The sequence below is a fragment of the Phyllostomus discolor genome, chromosome 1 (genome assembly GCF_004126475.2).
Source record: "Phyllostomus discolor isolate MPI-MPIP mPhyDis1 chromosome 1, mPhyDis1.pri.v3, whole genome shotgun sequence".
NCBI lineage: Eukaryota > Metazoa > Chordata > Mammalia > Chiroptera > Phyllostomidae > Phyllostomus > Phyllostomus discolor.
The window spans coordinates 91,241,237-91,261,901 of record NC_040903.2 but is presented as its reverse complement, the minus strand read 5'-3'; the positions used below and the strand labels follow the sequence as shown (position 1 = coordinate 91,261,901).

Genomic DNA, 20,665 nt, shown 5'->3' with positions numbered 1-20,665 from the left:
GATGGTTCTGTCACCCTGGGTAGACAAGCTGTGTACAGAGCCGTGGTTTTTAACTTCTTGACCAGAACCTACGGTTAGAAATACATTTCACGTACAGTAGGCATGCATATAGTTACATATGCAGGTGCATATACATAATTCAAACAGTTTCACTAACAGTGAAATTTTCCCCTCATTCTGAGCAAAATTTTTCCTGTTCTTTTGTTGTTGTACATATTAATTTTATTCTCTTTTTAAGAAATTGCTGGTTCTTGTTGGCCAAATGTGTTTCAGAATTTCTGATGGATCAGTACCCACAGTTTGAAAAACACTGCACTGTTCTGCACTTACTGTAAACAAATACATTTATTTTTTGGAGACTTTCTCAAATTATTCTATTAAAAGTTATTTTCTTACTCTATTGGTCACATCGGCTACTATTCACTTAACAAGAAACCTAAATTTAGTGTTCTCTCTTGTTTGTATGTATAGCCAAAGGATGCAAAGGATATAGAGCCTCTATACACAAAAACAAATTTAAATTGAATGTTTTAATGAACTGCATAACTATCTTTAAACATATACCCATGCCTCTTTATTATTTAGAACCAAATAGTAATTTCGTTTTATTTTCTTGAGCTTGTCTTAAGTCCATCATTACTACAGGTGTTCCTGTTATCTTTTTTTAATAGTCTGTGCTTTAATAACAGATACATTAAGTGGCTTGGTTTCATCAAAAGGTTCTTTATATATATTTTAACTTTATATATATATATATATATATAAGAAAGAAAGAAAAGAAGCAAGGGACTCTTGAATTTCTACATTACCAAATCAAGTTCTAAATATAGTGGCCTTATCACTGTTAACTATTTCCTGTCTTCATTAGTGGTGGTTTGAAGAGTCGTATGGAAAACATAGTGGTCATATGAAACTATATAGTTTCCTCTGTCACTCCATATAAAATGATGTAAGGTGAAGTTTTTGCTCATTTACTTGCCATTTACTTTTTTAAAATTGTGACAGCGTATAGGAAACCATAGAATGAATACATATATGTGTATATAAAATAATATATTGTTATAGAATGCAGAAGGGAAGTAGAAAAAAAGGCATTCCTATTCTGTATATACAGGATTGGAACTAACATTGAAAAATAAGTTTAGCATGCAAATGGTATATTCAGAAACTATTCCTTTATAATCTGACTGTAGATAGGCAAAAGATTGTATTATGAAGTGTTTTGTGCAGATAAAAAAAAAAGCAGGTTGTAGAACTGAAGGTAATTATTTACATAAATAAATACATATATTTGAATGTATACTGAACAAATTTTTATTTGGATGGTGAAAATTCTTGAATGTATAATGTTTAAAGTTGTCAGTGTTAGTGTTGAAGATTTTCATTGAAGCTCTCTGTATATATCTCTTGCAGATATGGAAACAAGTGAAAAAATCCAAGGAAGTGGAATACTTCAACTGTTTGCAAGTCTCTTGATTCCACAGTCTTCCTGCTCAGCCAAAATAGCTAACATCATAGCAGAAGTAGCCAAAAATGGTGAGGTTTTCCTCAAGAACTTTTCTGCTGGGAACATCTTCAGTTTTACACCTTACTTGTCAGTATGTTTTATTAACTTATGTTTTAATTTTGTAGATTAGACATTTTTTATGTTTTTTCTATTTCTTTTCTTTGACTTTTTTCATGTAATTGTTAAAAATGACTATTGTTATAGTCATAGTCATTTTTTTATACATTTCCCATTTGCTATTCCAATCTTCCAGAGAAGTAAAGGGAAGCACTGCTCGTCCTTTCTGTACCTGTACCATTTACTACTTCATTTATGGGATTCTTGAACTTGCCACTGAGTCATTTACCTTTATTGTCACAGAGAGCTTTCCTTTTTCAATGTGTATATCAGTTTGTGTTATACCTAGGTTTAAACTGTTTATTTTTAGTTTGGCCTATCCTCCTGACATTGGCATGTGACAGCCAAAGAGCAGTGGGAATGTATGTTGTTTTCTGCATTCACCTTCTTGGGAAACATTTATTTTTTAAATACTCTGGAAAAATAATAATGACAGCAGAACTTAGATTAGATCATAGCCAATTCATCCCATTATGTATAATTTATATCTAATGAGACATTCCTTGGAAGGATTTATTATAGCAGAAATATTTGCACATGATTTTAATTCAGTCAGTTTGAGAAAACCCTGACTTCTTAAAGCAGTTTTTATTCATAAGGGAAGGCCATACTAAATGTAATACCTTTAGTGAGTCTCAGTTTGTGTGTTTGATATTATTTGTAGGCCTTTTATTTTAGTAAGTTTCATTTGTTTTACTTTTAAGAGAACACATTTAAAAATTCTGGCCTTATTTGTGTAGTCAGTATAGTAGGTGGCCTAGTAAAACAACCTGTTCATAAGTGTTTTACCAAAAAGAAAATTACTGTGAGTTTTTGTCCATTTGTTTAGAGGTTTTCAAAATGTCTTTCAGGTTTCAGTAAAGTTTTCTATATTGGTAAATCATTTTGGGGGGTTATTAACTGCAAACTGGCCTTCTACTGTTTGTATTATCACTATACAGTGGTTTGGATATGAGGTGGTCATAAATGTTCAGAGATCTTGGAATGTTTAATGTACTTAAAGCAGACTTGAATTACTCTGAATAGGTAGTGAATACCTTGGGACAACAAAGAGCTCCTGAAGCAGATTTAGTTAGAAAATGGAACCCCTTCAGACATGCTTTGTTAACCTAGATCAAAACCACTATCTGAATCTTAGATTCAAAGCAGCTCGATTTTTAAGATAAAGTGGTTTATATTTAATCTCATTAGAATCACAACATAGATTTCTAGAAACCAGGCATATATGTGTGGGAACCGTTTGAACAAGGATGACAATCACAGCCAGTCTGTGACCTCTCCAGTATTATATATACTTATATATAGATAAATAATATATATTTTATAAACATATTTCTGGTAAGTTCCTGGTATATTTTCACATATATCCATCCAAAGTAGGTGAGTTCGTGTTTTCAAAGCTAGCTAAGGAAGAGCTGTACGCCTCACTTGAAAAGTAAATTGTCTGAGAAGCAAAAGGTTTTAGAAGGAGTTTACTTTTTCCAGGCAGTATTGCTTTTACATTGACTGAAAGCTGAGAAATATACTAGTTTTGTTTTATCTTTATATCTTTTTAAGAAAATACCTGAGTTATAATTGACATTTAACATTGTATATGTTTCAGGTAATCTTTATATGCATTTGAATAAAAAAATGTTTAGAATAGTTTGATTCCCAATTTTCCTATAATTATTTACCTTCTATCATTTCAAGAATACCAAATATTGATTGAAGCATCAAAAATGTGAAAGATAGGTTGGTGCCACATAGACAATTAGAACCTAAAAGCAAAGGAAAATAGTAATTCATCGATGCTGCCATTGCCTGAAGGATAGCAACAACAAAACAAATAAGCAAAACAATAAGATACAACAACAGACTCCATTTGTGAAATGAATGCAAATCAGACTTTTCCCAAATTTTTTATTTTAGTAGTCATTTAAATGATGTCCTTGACAGAAACTAGGCGTGGCAAGAGGTGAAAGGGATATCTGCCTTTAATTTAATTAATTTGAATTGGTGACAAGTTATTTTAAGATTTGAAATCTATAAAGATTCTAAAGTAACTATTAATTTAAGAGGTAGATAAGTAGATTGATGTGTCATCTCCTATAGTCATTGAATTCATGGAAGAATGTAGTATAATTCATTTTCCCAGTAGGTAATGGAATATCTTACACTACTGAGTTTTAAAAAAACTCCCAAAACTTCAACAGTAAACCAAAAGCTTTAGAAGTAGGGGAGTACTCTTACTCTTGGAAGTTTAAGTTGGAGAGCTTTTTCAGTTGTATAAAGGTAGGTAAGAGGTAAGATAGAAATGCAATTATTTATTTAGGTAAAGAGGAATTCCTTTGTAATTTATAGCTATCTTAGGGGGAAAAGAAGTTGTTATAGAGGTAACAGCCCTATATGATGCACTCTAAGAATTTTTTTAAAATGTATGTTTCTTTGTTTTTATCCTCACCAGAGGACATTTTTTATTATTGCTTTTTAGAGAGGGAGGGAGGAAGAGAAATATTGATACGAGAGAAAAGCATCAGTAGGTTGCCCCATATGTGCCCAGACTGGAGATCATACATGCCCAGACTGGGAATCAAACCCAGAACCTTTTGGTTACACTGTGACTATATGTTCCAACCAACTGAGCCACCCCTGCGAGGGCAATGTGCTCTAAGAATTTGAAAATGAAAAGAAAGAGGGAGAGATTGCTTATGAGAGAACTTGTGGAACAAATTAAGGAGTGGATGCCCTTTGAAAGCAAGAGTGAAAAGTAATTTTTATGTAGTAGGATGGAGTATAGATTCAAGAATTAGATCTTTATTGACAAGAACATTCTTATAGTAAGTCCTAATATCCAAAATGATGATTGTGATATTGGTTATTAGAGCTTTCACCAATTAGGTATCTTTATTATCCTTAAATTTTGTAATAGGCTTTCCTGACACTGTAAAAAAGTGTGTCTAATTGTAACTATAATGGTATCATTGGAAGTTAATAAATTTAGAATAGTATATTGTGAAGCTAAGGAAAAAAGTTTGAAGTGTAAGAAAACAACATTTGGTGCTTTAGACCAAATACATGGGTACAACAACAGATATGAGTGATCTATAAAATGGATTTTAATAAAGAACAGAAATGAAGATAAATAATAGGTGTTTTTGTTGAGTCTTACCAGTTGGAAAGGACCTATTTTTAATGATTCACTTGAACCTTTTTTAAAAGTCTTATATTTTAGCTTTTTAGAGAACATAGAGTGAAAATTCTACAATTTGATGGCTTAGTTTATAACCGTAGTACATTACGTTCTCACTTAGTGTCATTGATAGGTCTTGGAACTGTGGTGAAACACTGTATGACAAAACCAATTTTACCATAGGCTAATTTGATATAAACAAGAATTAGGTTTCTGCTGCATCTCATCAACATTATAACAAAACAACATTGAATGGAACAGCTTGTTTGAGGACCTGCTGTACTTTAATGATCGGGCTCATGGAAAGACCATTACCAATATTTCTATCATTACACGTTGCTTCCTAAGCACATTCAGTTATTATGAGAACATAGTGATAAGTTAGGTATAAAGAAAGTTAAAAACCCTTTTAGTTTATGGCAGACTGTCAACAAAGGAAAATTACAACCCCACACATTTTTGTGTAGTTATTTCATGAAGTATGTAATAGGGTTGTATTGTAATGGTACTTTTGAACAGAAATGTACTCTTCAAATAGTAAGTACTTTGGACATTTTAATAGTAGGTATTTATTTTATTTAGGGGCATGATTTGTGGAAATTGTGAATCTTTAGATTTTTAATTAAATATGTCTCTTGTTTTCAGAATTTATGCGAATTCCTTGTGTGGATGCTGGATTGATTTCACCACTGGTGCAACTACTAAATAGCAAAGACCAGGAAGTGCTGCTTCAAACGGGCAGGGCTCTAGGAAACATATGTTATGATAGCCGTAAGTGTTGAAATATCAGTAATACACTTATAAACTTTTGTTTAAGTGTTATGATTTCAAACTAATTTCCCTTTTAGTGTTAGCACTGACTTTTCTAGGCTAAGACACTAACATGGGCCAGTATGACAGCTCTGCTTATTTAGCAGGTCTGTTAGAGATTTGGACCATAATAATTCTTAAGTAAGAAGTTATAAAAAGTGAGCTCTTTTCCTCTGCTTCACAAATTATATTTTCAGAGGAAAGTAAGTCAATTCCTAAGTAATTGGGTTTTAAATTAAATATATATATATATCTTTTCAGTAAGGTTTTATTAAAGTATCATCTCTGAATGTGAATGCTTATGAACACAGTTTTTTAAAGTTTCAAAGTCTCCAAGTACATTTTTAATTATTTACAATTCAGTAAAACCATTCATAAAATTCATAATCTTCTTAAAAGCTAGATTGGCCTACTACATTTGCATTGACTTCATTCCTATTTGTCATAGTGTCATTGCCATCCTCATCACTTTCTATAACACGCTGTTTTATGAGGCAAAGAGTATGGGTATATTGCAAAAATTATAGATTTTCTGCTTTTCCTTCCCACATATGTGCAGAAAAATCTTGAGTATATTTAATTTAATTAGGCTTATCCTGCTTTTCCTTAGATTTCTATATTTTGAGCCAAAAACATATATTTTATAACTGGGATAACTTTCATTGCTTATTTTCCCCATTGAGTTTATAATTCTCCTTTTGAGTGAGTTACATTTTGTTATAAACAAAGAAGACAAAGCCCTTTTATAATAGGCAATGCTTCCAGTAGTGATTTGTGTACATAAGCCACATATTATATAAGGTCATAAACATATTTATTTATGATAAAAGAAAAAAGATTGAAACTATAGCTTTCGGTTATAACTTATCTGTAGCAGTGGTGGTAAGGCTAGCCTCATTTATTCTCCTCTCTTTTTGGAACATTAAATATTATATCTGAGGACATGGATGGTGTACTATGAATTTTAACTTACAGTTTCCAGTCCCCATTACTGCTTATAAATTTACCTGTCTGTTTCTTCATTCCAGTTATTTTTATCCTAGCTTATTAACTTTATTTATAAAATTCTAGTGCTTTATGTTTATGACTTTGCATTTTCATATTTATGATTTTTATTAAACAGCATACCTTATAGTATTAGTGTTCAAGAATGAACCATTTATGTGTATTTTATATGATTAAGTTTAACAGTATGTATTATAAAGACTCCCTCTGAGTAACCATCAAAGATTGATGGCATGTACCTAGACAGCATTGATCATTACTGTTTTTATTCCTATTCTTCCGTGTTTATTACTAGAATTTAAGGCTGTTGAAATTTTTTAATCCTTGTTCAGTTTAGTTATTCTTGAATTATGCATTGCTTGAATATAGGAAATATCTGTTTTGCATATTTTGGCTTTGAGTTTTACTTAATATTGGTAAAATAGAAGAAGCACCTATAGTGATTTATTATTTCATCTTGCTCTGGTTTTTACGGGCACATAGTAATTTTATTTCCTGTGTACTAAAGAATCTTGAAGTTAAGGTAATAAATGTCTAGTTAATGTGATTATTATTTTGATAAAACTACAGTCCATTATTATAGTGTTTATCATATCCATTTACTCTGTTCTTACAAAGTGTACAGTATAAAATTCTTAGGCTATGAGTTAATTTTTTATTTCATTTATCCATAAATATTTATAACACTTCATTCTCATTTAATTCAATGGAAATTATAGTTAAGTGGAAAATTAAGCATAGTGAATGTGAGCTATTTTTTATAGTTTTAATCCTTGTTTAAGAAAAATGAAGTTAGTAGTCTTAAAAATGAATTAGTATAAGAAGAGATTTATAACTATAAGTTATGAAATGAAATGTGTTCATTTGTCCTGCTTATGCATGTAATTTCCATAGGACTGTATGCTTTCTTACCCTTTTAAACTCTGTGAACTTCTTAGTGATTTCTCCAAATAATTGTAGGAAAAGTACAGCACCTATATTTGAATTACAACAATAATATAAAAGTCTATAAATGTGATACTGTGTAGTTGATTTGTGAATTTACTTGAAATGCATTTCTTATTATATTTTATGACAATTGGGAGTTTGAAAGAACACAGCAATTAGATTTCTCTTTTTAAAAAGTATTGAATGGCTTCTATTTTAATTAATTAATCTTCTTCCCTCTTGAGAATGTAATGCTTCATTCTTAAAAGGATGATAGAAAACTATACATGACAACTTTGTAAAACAAGAAATCTTTTTCTTACAAATAACATGTTTTCCAGTTCACATTTGTGTTTTATTAAACTTATTCATTGGAATAATCAGTTTACTTAACATTTTATAAATGTACTCCAAATGAATAATTTTTAATGTAAGTTTATTCAGAATAATACTAGGTTCGCAATAGATAGTAAAAGCCAGTGTACATAGAAAATAAGATGAATTCATTATTAGAGCTAAATATTTGAGCAGTGTGTGCACATTTTGCAGATTTTCATTTTGACACTTAAAAAGTGAAGTGTTTGCTAGCATATTTCAGCTAAATCCATGGTAATCTTTTGAAAAAAGTAGGTCAGATTTCAATTTTACTAGCTTTGATAGTGCCCATTTTAGGAACTCTTCTAATGGAAGGAAATGGTCTTATATAATCTTAACATCAGGTAACACACTGATAACAGCTGCCAAGCAGGACAGAGTGAGGCTTTGTTGCTGATGAATTTATTAAGTTCCAGTCTGTCTCTTGCATAGTGATATGAAAGAATCACTGGGTAGGAACATTTAAAGTACCTGGCCTTTTTCCTCTTTTTCCAGAGAGCCTTCAAGGCACTTCAGCTATGGATTCCTCTTTAGAAGTGTGCAGATTTCTGACATAAGCCACATTTTAAAACTATTTTGCTCTCTAACTCTGGCAAAATAACTTAGGAGAAGTTTGATATGTTTTAGATCAAAGAAGAGAAAAAATTGTATTTCAATTTAGAAAGAAATCAGCAAACTGATGGATTTTCTAGGGAATGTGATTTTAAATAAAGAAAAGTATTAAATTTCATAGGTAAATACCTTTGTCCTCTTTACACATTTCTTTCAAAAGTGGTAAAAATGAATTCTTTTTTTTCTTCTTATATAGCCATCTTTTGTGCAATTGTGTAATCCCTTTCTTTTTGATGATTAGCTTTGTCTACAGCATTGTGCACATTTAAAATTGCTGATATACTTAAATGTCCTTATAATATTGAAGAGCTTCATATTAAATTTGTACCCACTATTTATAATTCATAGGGATAAATTGATTGTTGGAGTTTTCTCTATTTGCATATGTTACTGCTTGAGGTTAGGAAATAATTGATACAGGATATACTAGTTAAAATTTCTGTAGTAGAAGCTAGACATAAATGATTACATGAAATTAAGTATGTGCCTTTTTCTACACCAGAGAAAGTATAATATACAATTCAAATTAATCATGTTAAATAAATATACATCTTTACAGAAATAAAATTAATGCTTGCTATTATATAATTAGTTTTACTGTTGGAAAGATGTATACTTAAGAAATTTATATGAAATGCTATCATACATGATACAAAGAAACTTAGATTCTTGCTTACTGCTGAGTATATATTCAAAATGATATGATATTAAGGTTTGCCAAACCCAATATTTATTAAGTGAACTAAGTATTGTTTATTTCATTGACTTCAAATGTAAATGGAAAGGATGCCCAAATACATGCATGGACTTATTTGTGTATTAGTGATTCTAACTATGCTACATTATGCTTATGTAATACATGAAGAAAGACTTCGTTGTCTGACTATAAATGCTGAAAAAGAATTAGCAATAATTCTACAGTATTTTGAAATGTAATTTGGTTTGTTAAGTATGAATTAATATAATATAGGCAAGCTTTGAAATTGCTGAAGTAATCAAAGTATGTTTATAGCGGTTATAGTCCACAGGGAACTATTTATGTCTGGCATTTAAAATAAATATTTATATCAGCGATATAAAATAGGTTAAGCATTTGATTAATTATATTAAAGAGTTTCGCAGGTCTATATATTTACCCTACTTCCCAATTGAATACTAGTAGGGTATTCAATTTTAGAATTACCAGCCAGTAAGTGTAAAAACAAGGTTCTTCAACTCTTATCAGTTTATCTGTTGCATCTTACTTGTTTTTTTATTTTTTTAATTACTTTATTGTTCAGTTACAGTTGTCTGATCTGTTGCATTTTATGAATGGGTTTATTATCAAAGTACATGTATATGTAAGAATAAATAGCTACATGAAACTGCTACTCTTAGAGACAGTAATTATTGCTATTATTATATGAAAATACTCCATAGTAAAGATATCCAACATATTGTACATAGTTGGGGATAGATGTTGTTGTATAACACAGTCATAAGCCGTAAAAAAAGGTTCATGTCAATAAAAAGTTCTTAATATGGTGGAGAAAATAAAATATACAAAGAAACACAACTCGTGAACAATTATAGAGTACACAGTAAGTCAGAATAAAAATAAACAAACAATGAGAATAATACTTGGAACCATTTTTTAAAAAATAAGCAAATAAGTACATTGTTTATTGAAGAAATATAGTTCATTTTAAAATTAATATAAATAATGAAATTTTAATGTGTATCCTGGAAATATTGCAGATTGATAGGATTTCTAGTTCTGCCATTTACTAAATTGTCATTTAATCTTTCTCAATTTTAGTGTCTTCCGTGGTAAAGTGAGCTTGTATGAATTAAATAAAGGTTTATATATAGATGCACAATATAATTATTAACCGCTGTGGAAAGGAAATACATAGCATTTATATATGGTCATTTGTCCTGGTCAGTTTGGTTTCTTAAACCACCATTTGTTTCTCACAGTTCTGGAGGCTGGGAAATCCAACCAAGATCAAAAGGCACCAGCAGATTACATAATCTGGTAGGGGCGCCCTTTCTGGTTTGCGTTTTCATTGCATCCTCACATAGCAGAAAGAGAGAGCGGAAGCAAGCTCCTCTTGGTTCTCTTCTTATAAAGGCATTAATCCCTTTCATGAAGGTTCTACCTGCATGATCTAATTACCTCCTAATACCATTACAACAGGAGTTAAGATATAAGCAAATGAATTTGGGAGGGATACATTCAGTCCATAACATTATTACTTCTAAAAAGTATGCTATAACAATAATGTAATGCATACACTAACTTTGTAAGCTATGTAAAATAAATATATAAAGGCCAGAAGCCATATAAGGAGAGGCAAAGAAAATCTAGTACAAGTCAGGGATAATATAGTTTTTATATTGAGCAGTAATTTAATTTGTGCCTCTAAGCAGCCTAGGTTAAGAAAATAAAAAACTTGATGTGCTATGTAATTTTTACTTTGTGCTAAGTAGAAATATTCTAGTTTTCAGTTGAACTAAAAAGACCTGTTGTGACAAATGCTAGAAGAGATTTATCATAAGGATATCACTACCTCCTTAGATGATTCTGGACACATCCCTCTTAAAATATGCAAAGAAATATACAAAGATAGGCATTAAAGACAGTGTCTTCAATAATAGCTCGGCAAAAATTACCCAGATATTCTCCATATGAATGTTTCTTGTACAAATCTTCAACAGAATCCAAGAAGTAATACTGATTACTTTAGTGAAGGTAGCACTATTTGGGCAATATAATTCAAATCTGTTGTTTTGGTAGTGGAACTTGCTTCAAACATACAACTTAAAAACTTAAAAGAATTTTCAACTTTATATATTTCCTAGTTTATTTTAAAACCAAACAGTTGTTTTGCACTCATTATACCTGCTTAATTTTTGTGTTGTATAATGTTTTCAAGTTGTATTTTCTGAGACTGAAAAATATGCTAATCTTTGATTTGCATGAAAATGAGTGTTTTAAAATACCACATATATAATTGTTATTTTATATATGTAATAAAACCGCTTAAGAAAGTTATTGTGAATTGAAGGGAATGAAGCATGTATATCAGTAAATTAAAAATCATACACCATGTGATAAATGCTGTAAGAGAATACACAGTAAGTTTTTAGAGGGAGCTAATTTGCATTTGAGCTCATCCAGTGATATTTATGGAGAATGAAACATTTAGTCTGAATAGGATTTGGACCTGTAGAGAAAGATTTTTCAGGAGCACAGAGAAGCATTTTAAAAGGTAGACAAAATCTTGGATAGATAAGTCTGGAATCTGTATTGGAGAAGGGCTTAAACAGTGGGGAGCCATTGCAGGTATTCGAGGAACAGAATTAAGTGCTGAAATTGATACCATAAAAATATTAATTTGAAAGAGATATACATTATAAGCTAGGCAGACATTCATAACAGTTAGTGTGATTCTTAGTAGTACGCATCTGAAACACTTGGAGAACTTTTTCAAAATATGTTTTCTTGGCCACAACCTAGAACCATTAAATCAGAATCTTTGAGGTTAGAATCCAACCTGTCATGTATATTCTGCAAAAAGCTCCCTAAATGATTCTGATGTACTTACCTACTTAAAAAGCTTTGAACAGTGACTAAATGAAGAATAACCAGTTAAGAGTTTTTTGTGGTTTTTTTTTTGAAACTTGCAGAACAAATTTAAGAGAACAGAAAGGAAGGGGGGGAATGTGTAAGTAAGAATCCAAGAAGATACCGCATCAGGGGAAGGAATCAATGAGTCTACATTAAAAACTGGATAATGTAAATAGCAGAAATAGTGGAATAAATGTTTGTTCCTCTTAAGAAACTGTACTGTTATCACTTCAAGTTAAATTCTAAATCAGAACTCTGTATATGCACACATCCATACACATAGTCTGGCATGATTTAATTATTAAGTGGATGATACAGAAGCATCTTTTATATTTAAAATATCTGGAAAAAATTTAATTTTGATCTTGAGCAATTAGATTAATAAATTTGAGCAATAAATTATTTCCATTGTTGCCTGAATGCTGTCCAGAAGTCATTTAAGGTAAGGTAATTTTATGGAAATAATTGATCTTAGTAAGTTATTTTATAATTTGTATATATAACCACAGTCTTCTGCTAATAAAATGATAATAGAAAAATATAAGAAATAGAGTAAATTTAGTGACATCTTTAGCAAATGTGCAGTAATTTATGGGTGTTCCATTATTAAGATAAAGGCTTTTTGAAAAAAGTAGAATTGTCAAATGGTTACTGATGTGAGAGAAATCTATTGTACTACAGAAATTAATACTACTATCAGCAGGTACACCTAAGCTGTGTCTGTCAACTACCGTGCAGTGACCTAATTTTAAACTGCATCTGTAGAACTAGTAGTTTTTCCTCCTGGTCCTGCATTATCAGTGTAAATATATTTGGAATTTTCTTGTGTCAAGGCAAAATTTACACCTGAATATAATAGTATGCCACAAAATTGCAACTTCGTGCTTCTTTTTGATATATGAGTATTTAAGTCATGGTGTTTTTTTCTGAATGACCTGTCTGTAATTTCACTGATGTAATATTTATAGCTTTTACTTGTATACCTAGTCCTTTGTGCATTTTACCTGCACTTGGATCATGATAAGTAAGTTGCATTTTGAGTTTCAGTAAAAATATTGATGGGTTCAAAATTTTCATTTGAATGCTTAAAACATATTTGAATACATATAAGGTATGTAATAAAAATCCACTATTTTGGCAGAATTATAGGGGGGAATGTAAGTATCAGAATTTAATTTTTTCTGTAGTAGATTTCATAAATATCTTTTGACTTTATCTTGAAAAACAAGTAGGTATGTCTGTTTACCATTCCCTTGTTCCAGAAAAATAACACCTGGCAAAATTAAAAGGTAATATATTTAAGAATACAAAAAAACCATTCATATAATACACATTAGAATAGCCAATATATCTGACTTAGAGAAATATGACACTACTCTTTAGATCATTGGCTACCAACTTTTTTTATGCACACACAACAGAAACTTGATTATATATAATTTTTGCAGGCTACAACTCTTTTGAATAGTAAGACCCTCTTTTTAACACCAAAAATAATTGTACCCCCTGGAAACTGTAGCTCACATATAGTAATAATTGTGCTTAAGAAAATTTTATATCATAGATTCAAAGGTTAGAATTTCTATAGTGGAGGATAAATTTTTATCATTTGTAGAACATTTATTTTAAATCTAGCATTATGATGTTGAGGATTTTAAATCAAAGTCAAAAGAGACCTGCCACCATAGTAAAACAATAAACTAACAAAGATTTAACCTGTGGAATCTTCTTTTTAATAGGCCTTCTGTGTGACATAGGAAAAAATATTTACTAAGTGAGGTTAGAATTAGAAACATATCTATAGAAAGTTGTATATCTATATGTCATTGAAGATATGTATTTATGTTCTTGCCTATAGAAAGTCTAAATACCTACACCATGGGTCATATGATTTGAATGTTCTTCTTTTCCTATGTTGATTGTAAGGAAATTCTTATTCTGTGCTTTCATATTCTTAGATAGGTAGATATACACAGAATACTTGAATCAAGAAATATTGATTGAGCCCATTGTGTTGAGGACACTTTGCCAGGTGATGGGGATAATAAGAGAAAATAAGAGCAACAAGTCCCTGTCCTTATGGGGCTTATATAGGAGAAGACAGATCATAAGTAAATACTACCAAAAAGATATTTACAGGCTGTGATCATTGATGTCAAGGGAATAAACAGGTGATGTAGTGGAGCATATCTGAAGACAAAGAAAATTCTCTCTGAGGGTGTTACTTGATCTGAGGGCTAAAAAATGGGAAGAATTTAGCTTATTGAACAGAAAGGGAAGAATATTCCTTATTCCTTATAGGAGTGTAGAAATTGCAAAGTTCTGAATGAGGAAAGAATTTGGTGTGTTTAAAGAACAGAAAAGATACCAAGGTATATGGGATGCAGTGAACAGGGAGAGTGTTGAGCAACAAAGTGGAAGAAATAAACAGGACCTAGATCATAGTGAGCCCTGTGGGTCATCCTAGAGCAGAGATTTTCAACCAGTGTGCTGCAAGAATTTTTAAAACATGCAGTGCCTGACTTTTTAATCAGGGACACTGACTCTTTTTCCTTAGATTGCCAAAAAAAATGACGTCAGCCAACACAACAGTAGCCATCTGGTGTGAACGAATTAGAATTATACCTACTTTTTTGTCAGATTGGTAAGAAACATTTTTTTTTGGTGTGCTGTAGAATTTTAGTAATTATGTGTGCCATTAGATGGAAAAGGTTGAAAATCACTGTCATAGAGTAAGAGTAGCCATTGAAAGGGATCTGATTCAGATTTTAAAAGCATCACTCTCAGAGCTGCATGGGAAGTGGCTTGAGGAGAATGGAAGTTAAGAGCTTAGAATGGAAGCACGGAAAGCAAAAGACTTGCAGTAGTCCCGGACAGGAGGTACTGGTGACTTGAATTGGGTTAATGGTAGTGAGGATAGAGGGCATCAGAAGAGTCTGTGAAGCGTTTCTAGAGGTGGATGACTGGGGGATGTAGGTAAGGGAGAAATCAAGAGTGATTCCTAGATTGGGGCTTGAGCAGCTGGACAGAGGATGGGGCAGTTTACTGATCTAGGAAAGGGCAGGTTGTTTTATTATGTTTTCTGAGTTTCATTGTTGCTGCTTGCTTTTATTTTCCTGGGGGCAGTAGTAATTCTGAGATGTGCAAGAGGAAATGGCTTGTGGGTAATTTCTTTATCTTTATGTTAATACATTTTGGGGATAAACACTGAAAAAGTTTGTTAACTTTCATATTTAGCAAAATGTTCAGATATGACCTGGATAGGCTATGTAGATTCAAGGAACTTTGAGAAATTAGAAAGATTAAAAGAATAAACCCACCCAGAAGTTGTAAAGTTTTTTAAATACAGGGGACTTTTAGAAATATTCTAATCCACTCCTTCCAATTTTATAGATAAGGAAATAGGCCTGAGAGTTCAAGTGACTTTTAAGGATCAACAGCTAAATTGGTGATAGTGTTGAACTGAAATCTATGTCTCTGGTCCACTCTATGTATTATTTGAAGAAGTTAACACTTTCATAAGTACATACTTTATTAAATATATTTATGCTTTAATGTTAATAGTTTACATCTTAGAGTTGCGGATACAGGAATATGTCCTAGTAATTTTCCTGAAAGTTTATCCTAAACCAACATTTTATTTAATCTGTTATAAATCACAAAAATAAACTTTACGTAATTGAAAGAACATAGAGCAGAACCAAGTGATGAGAGAAAACCTTTCTATATTTCCAAATTTGAAAACTTTATGTAAAAAAGTTTGTGTGTATAACATGCTTTACCATGTTTGACTCTTTATTCTTGTCATTTTTTCTAAATGAAGAGGAGTGTATGAAATACTTCCTTAACCTTTTTGTTTATAGGAAAATTAAGGTTATTTTGATTTTATCAGGATTCCTAGTAAAACTAAGCAAATCCATATGAGAAACTGAGTTTTAATGTTCTCAGTAAACCACCTAAACAAACATAGGTATCAATTTTTCAGACATATCTACTGCTTTGTACTATTTCTTCTGTGTACAAAGTATAATAAAAATTAAAATGGTACTGTTCTTACTATTGCCTTTAATCAATTCTACTTTTTCTGGGGATGAAGAGTAATAGAAAGGAATTTATACACATCCTATATACATTTCTCTGATTTATTGATATAATAAAGTGAGCTTTTCTTTTAGTAGGTCTCTAATATAAATTTCTTTCTCATACTGGACTTTAAATAAATGAGGTTTAAAGTAGTGAAACCATAGCGATGTGACAAATAAGTAGCAAAAACATTTCCTCAGTGACCTGAAAAACCATCTTAAGTAAGCAATGATAAGCTAAAATAACAGAACAGTTTTTTTCCCCTTGGTACATCTTGTCATTTGAGTGAACGCCAGATGATTTTTTTTAATTTCCTCTCCCACATAATGTAGTATGAGTCAGCTAATAAGCATTTAATATACATTATTTGTAACACCTAAACTTTGTTGGATAAATAATATGTAGTGCTTTATAGTAAAAGAAAGAAATGGAAATATACCACATCATTTTTGTTCTATTAGTATGTATTTCAGGAAGCTTGAAATACATAACTGAATTAAAATCAGACAGTTTTAAAAAAAGAAATTTGATGTTAAAATTGATTAACTAACAGCCAAGTCCTCAGGTAAATATATTTAATGATTTCTGAGAGTGTGATCAATTTCATAATTCTTATATAAAGGTCTAGTTGCCTTTTTCCTCTTCATGGTTCTGAATCAGTATGACAATTTCTTAATAGGTCATTTCCAAATTTTACTACTTATCATACCTTATTTCTTTTAGCCTGGAATTTTTTCTCATTTTGTGATTTGGTTGATTATTTATTGCAAAATTAATTAGAAAAGATATACATTAAAATCAGCTTCATAAACTGGGGCTGGTATTTTTCTATAGTGGCTATATTCAAATAGCTCCAAACTAGAAACATCCCAAATGCCTATAAATATGAATGAATTTAAAGTAAAAATAGTGATGTAACCCATACAATGGAATACTACTTGGTAATAAAGAAGAATAAACCACTTAACATACCTGATGCTATCTTATCTGTGAATCTCAAAATCATTAGGCTAAGTTAAAGAAGCTAGACAAAAAAGAATACATACTGTATGAATCCATATATATATGGTGTCAAACTAATCTATAGTGACAGAAGCAATGGGTTGTCTGGGGCTGGAGACAAGGGAGAGAAGGGGGAGAGAAGGGGATGTGAGCAGTCTGGCCTGTGATAAAATGGTTGGTGTCCTGATTGTGTTGGCGGTTTCTGGGGTACACAGGACTGTTAAACTTGGTTACACTTAAATTTATATGGTTTGTGTTACATAAGTTTTTTTTCAACAAAGTTAATGAGGGAACCCACCAAAATCTAAACAATAAAGTACACTTTTTTTTACATATAATAAGTGCAAACTTATTTTGGAAAATATGTTCATGAATCTTTTTCTAAATCCTCTAGGTAAAATTATTTGTGCTTCTATTGTACTCTGAAAACTTAATTGTGTTTATTGCTTAAGTATTTCCTTCATACTTTTCTCTCCTTAACTGTGCATTAGTTATCTATTTTTCACATCTAGCTCAGTATGTGAAACATTGTAGGTGCTCGCAAAAGTTTGATAAATAAAGGCAGGAGAATGAATGCTAATTTGGTCACAGGCCTTAAGTACCATGACTAACTGATTATACAGTGTATGTCATTAATCAGTAATTTAAGGAAATATTATTTCTATTAAATAGGGTTTAACTTTGGTGAGCTAAAGATAATACTTTAATTTTGCTTCATAAATGTACCTCTTATTAGGGATTTATAATTTATGGATCTTAGGTGAGTATACTTATGTATATCATGAACATTTAATTTCTGTGAAGTTTTTTAATAAACTGTCTTTCTCCTTTTTCCTCCATCTGTTCTTCTAGAAAAGGTGTATATTCTCTTTTCTGTCCTTTTGTAACACCATTAAAGGAAAAAAAACTGTATTGAAGCTTTTATTCTGTTTACTACTCTGTCATCCTCACTAGAATAAAAATTATGAAAATAAGACCTTCTTATATCCCTGTTTATTACATAAATTTTCATGGTCTGTTGATGGCTGCTTAACACATTTAGGAATGTTTTATCTTTCTAACATCATGTAATATCCCTTTTTATCCCAGATAATATTGCTTGTTCTGTCACCTTCTGTGTTAGATAATATAGACACACAAGTTTTCCTTTGATTAATGTTTATATGGTATATCCTTTACCATTAAAAAAATTTTTAAAGATTTTATTTATTGTATTTTTAGAGAGGGAAGGGAGGGGAGGGGGAGAGAGAGAGAGAGAAACATCAATGTGCAGTTGCCTCTTGAGCGCCCCCCTACTGGGGGCCGTGGCCTGCAACCCAGGCATGTGTCCTGACAGGGAATCGAACCTGCAATGCTTTGGTTCGCAGCCTGCGGTCAATCCACTGAGCTATGCCAGCCAGGGCCATTTAAAAATTTTTAACTTGAATGTCCTTATATTTAAAGTGGTTACCTATAGATAGCATGGTTTGATCTTGCTGATTTATCCAGTCTGACCATATCTACCTTTTAAGTGGGAGGTTTAGGCCATATTATTTAATGTGACTTTTATGTGGTTGGCTTGAAATCTACTATCTTACTAGTTATTTTCTGATTGTCCACATTATTCTTTGTTTCTCTGCCCATCTTTTTCTGCCTTTTGAATAAATTGGGTAGTTTTTATTTCACTCATTTATCTGAATTATTGCCTTGCAGGTAGAACATACACAACATTTATCAAATAAGTTCACCACACACACACATTACAGTAGTAACCTCAAAGGTCGCTGATGACAGATCACTATAAGAAATAGAATAATAAGTAAAAAGTTGAAATTTTTCAGGAATTATCAAAATGTGACACAGACATGAAGTAAGCAAATGCTATTTGAAAAATGGTACCAAAAGACTTGATTAACACAGAGTTGGCACAGACCTTCTGCAATATCTGCACCGTGCAAAAATGCAAAGTACAGTGAAATAAGGTACTTTTGTATTGTAATATATTTTGTTTTTACATACTTTAAAAATCCTGCAATATATTGCTATTTTCACTTTATGCCATCAGTTATCTTTTAAAATATGTAAAAAAAACCTTTTTAATATTTACTTTCATTTTTATTATTGTCTTATTTCTTTGGGTAGATCAACATTTTTGTCTAGTGTTGTACACATGCTGCCTGAAAGACTTTTTTAAAACATTTTTTTGTGTAACAAATTTACTGTTAGTGAATTCTCTCAGCTTTTATTTGTTTGAAAATTTCTTTACTTCACCTTAACTATTAAAAGGTATTTTCACTGGTCCCTCCCCCCACCCCCTTTTTGGCACATCAAAGATAGTCTTCCATTGTCTACCAGCTTGCACGGTTTTGGATAAGAAGTCTGCTGTATTCTTATTTTTGCTATTCCAAATATAAATATTTCTCTTTTTTTCCTCTGGTTGTCTTCAAGAGATTCTCTTTTTCTTATATATATATTTTTAGCAGCCTAACTATTTGCTGTGTATTTTTGTTTTTTTGTTTTAGCTAGGGTTCTCTAAATATAGATTTATTATTAAAATAATAGATCTGTCATTATTTTTGGAAATAACAAGTCAAATAATAAGTATGTCATTATTTTTGGAAAATTCTCAGCCATTATTTTAAAATACTTCTTTTGCCCTGTTCTTTATTTCATTTTTTTCCGTGATTCTAATTACACTTATGTTAGACCATTTACTGTTTTCTCTCAGCTCTTAAGGGCTTTGGGGTTTCCCCTCAATCTTTTGTATTTTTTCATTCAGTTTTCATAACTTTTATTGATCTACAAGATCACTGAGACTTTACTTGGTTTTGTTGAGTTTACTATTCAACATCTTGAAATAATTTTTCTTCTTTGGCATTGTGTTTTTATTTCTAGCATCTCCATTTAATTATTTATAGCTTTTATTCTGCATAATTCCCAATATCTATTCATGGGTATTATTCACCTTTTACTTGGATCATTTAATGTATTTATCATTTTAAAGTCCCAGTCTGATAGTTTTTACATGTGAGTCGCTTATGAGTATCATTCTGATGAATGGTTTATGTTTTGACAGTGGGTTATTTTTTCATCTCTTTTTAAAATGCACCTCATAGTTTTTTCTACTGAGTGCTGAACATTGTGTGGACAAAAACAGGAGATACTGTAGTATGAGGTGGAGGTCCAGTCAGCCTAGTCAAAAGTTGAGTTGAGTTTACATTAGCTGTTGTTAACTTTATTTCAATGCAATAGTCTTCCTAATCTGTTAGTATTGGGCTGTTCTTGTTTTGTGCTTACAATAAGAGGTGCCGGTGGACTTCTTTTTTAGTGTCCCTGCTTTCTCTTTAGCCTTTAACCATCCATGCATACCTATAGCACACGTGGATTCTCTCCATACTCTTGCTCCTTTCCTGGCAGTAGAACACTGTTGACAAGTGCCATGCAAACAATCCATCACTATTAC

At 31.2% G+C, this 20,665-nt stretch overlaps 1 protein-coding gene across 9 annotated transcripts in view; it reads left to right on the top strand.

Annotated features, from left to right (window-relative positions):
* RAP1GDS1 (Rap1 GTPase-GDP dissociation stimulator 1) overlaps positions 1-20,665 on the top strand; it is a 149,182-nt gene that overhangs the window by 54,065 nt on the left and 74,452 nt on the right. For 7 of the 9 annotated variants that reach the window (XM_028505853.2, XM_028505849.2, XM_028505850.2 and 4 more), the window contains 2 exons: positions 1,414-1,536; positions 5,442-5,567. In XM_028505853.2, coding sequence (XP_028361654.1) covers positions 1,414-1,536; positions 5,442-5,567 — 249 coding nt within the window. Of the gene's footprint in view, positions 1-1,413; positions 1,599-5,441; positions 5,568-20,665 lie in introns of those variants that run through there. The other 2 variants (XM_028505854.2, XM_036026250.1) reach the window with 2 other exon arrangements.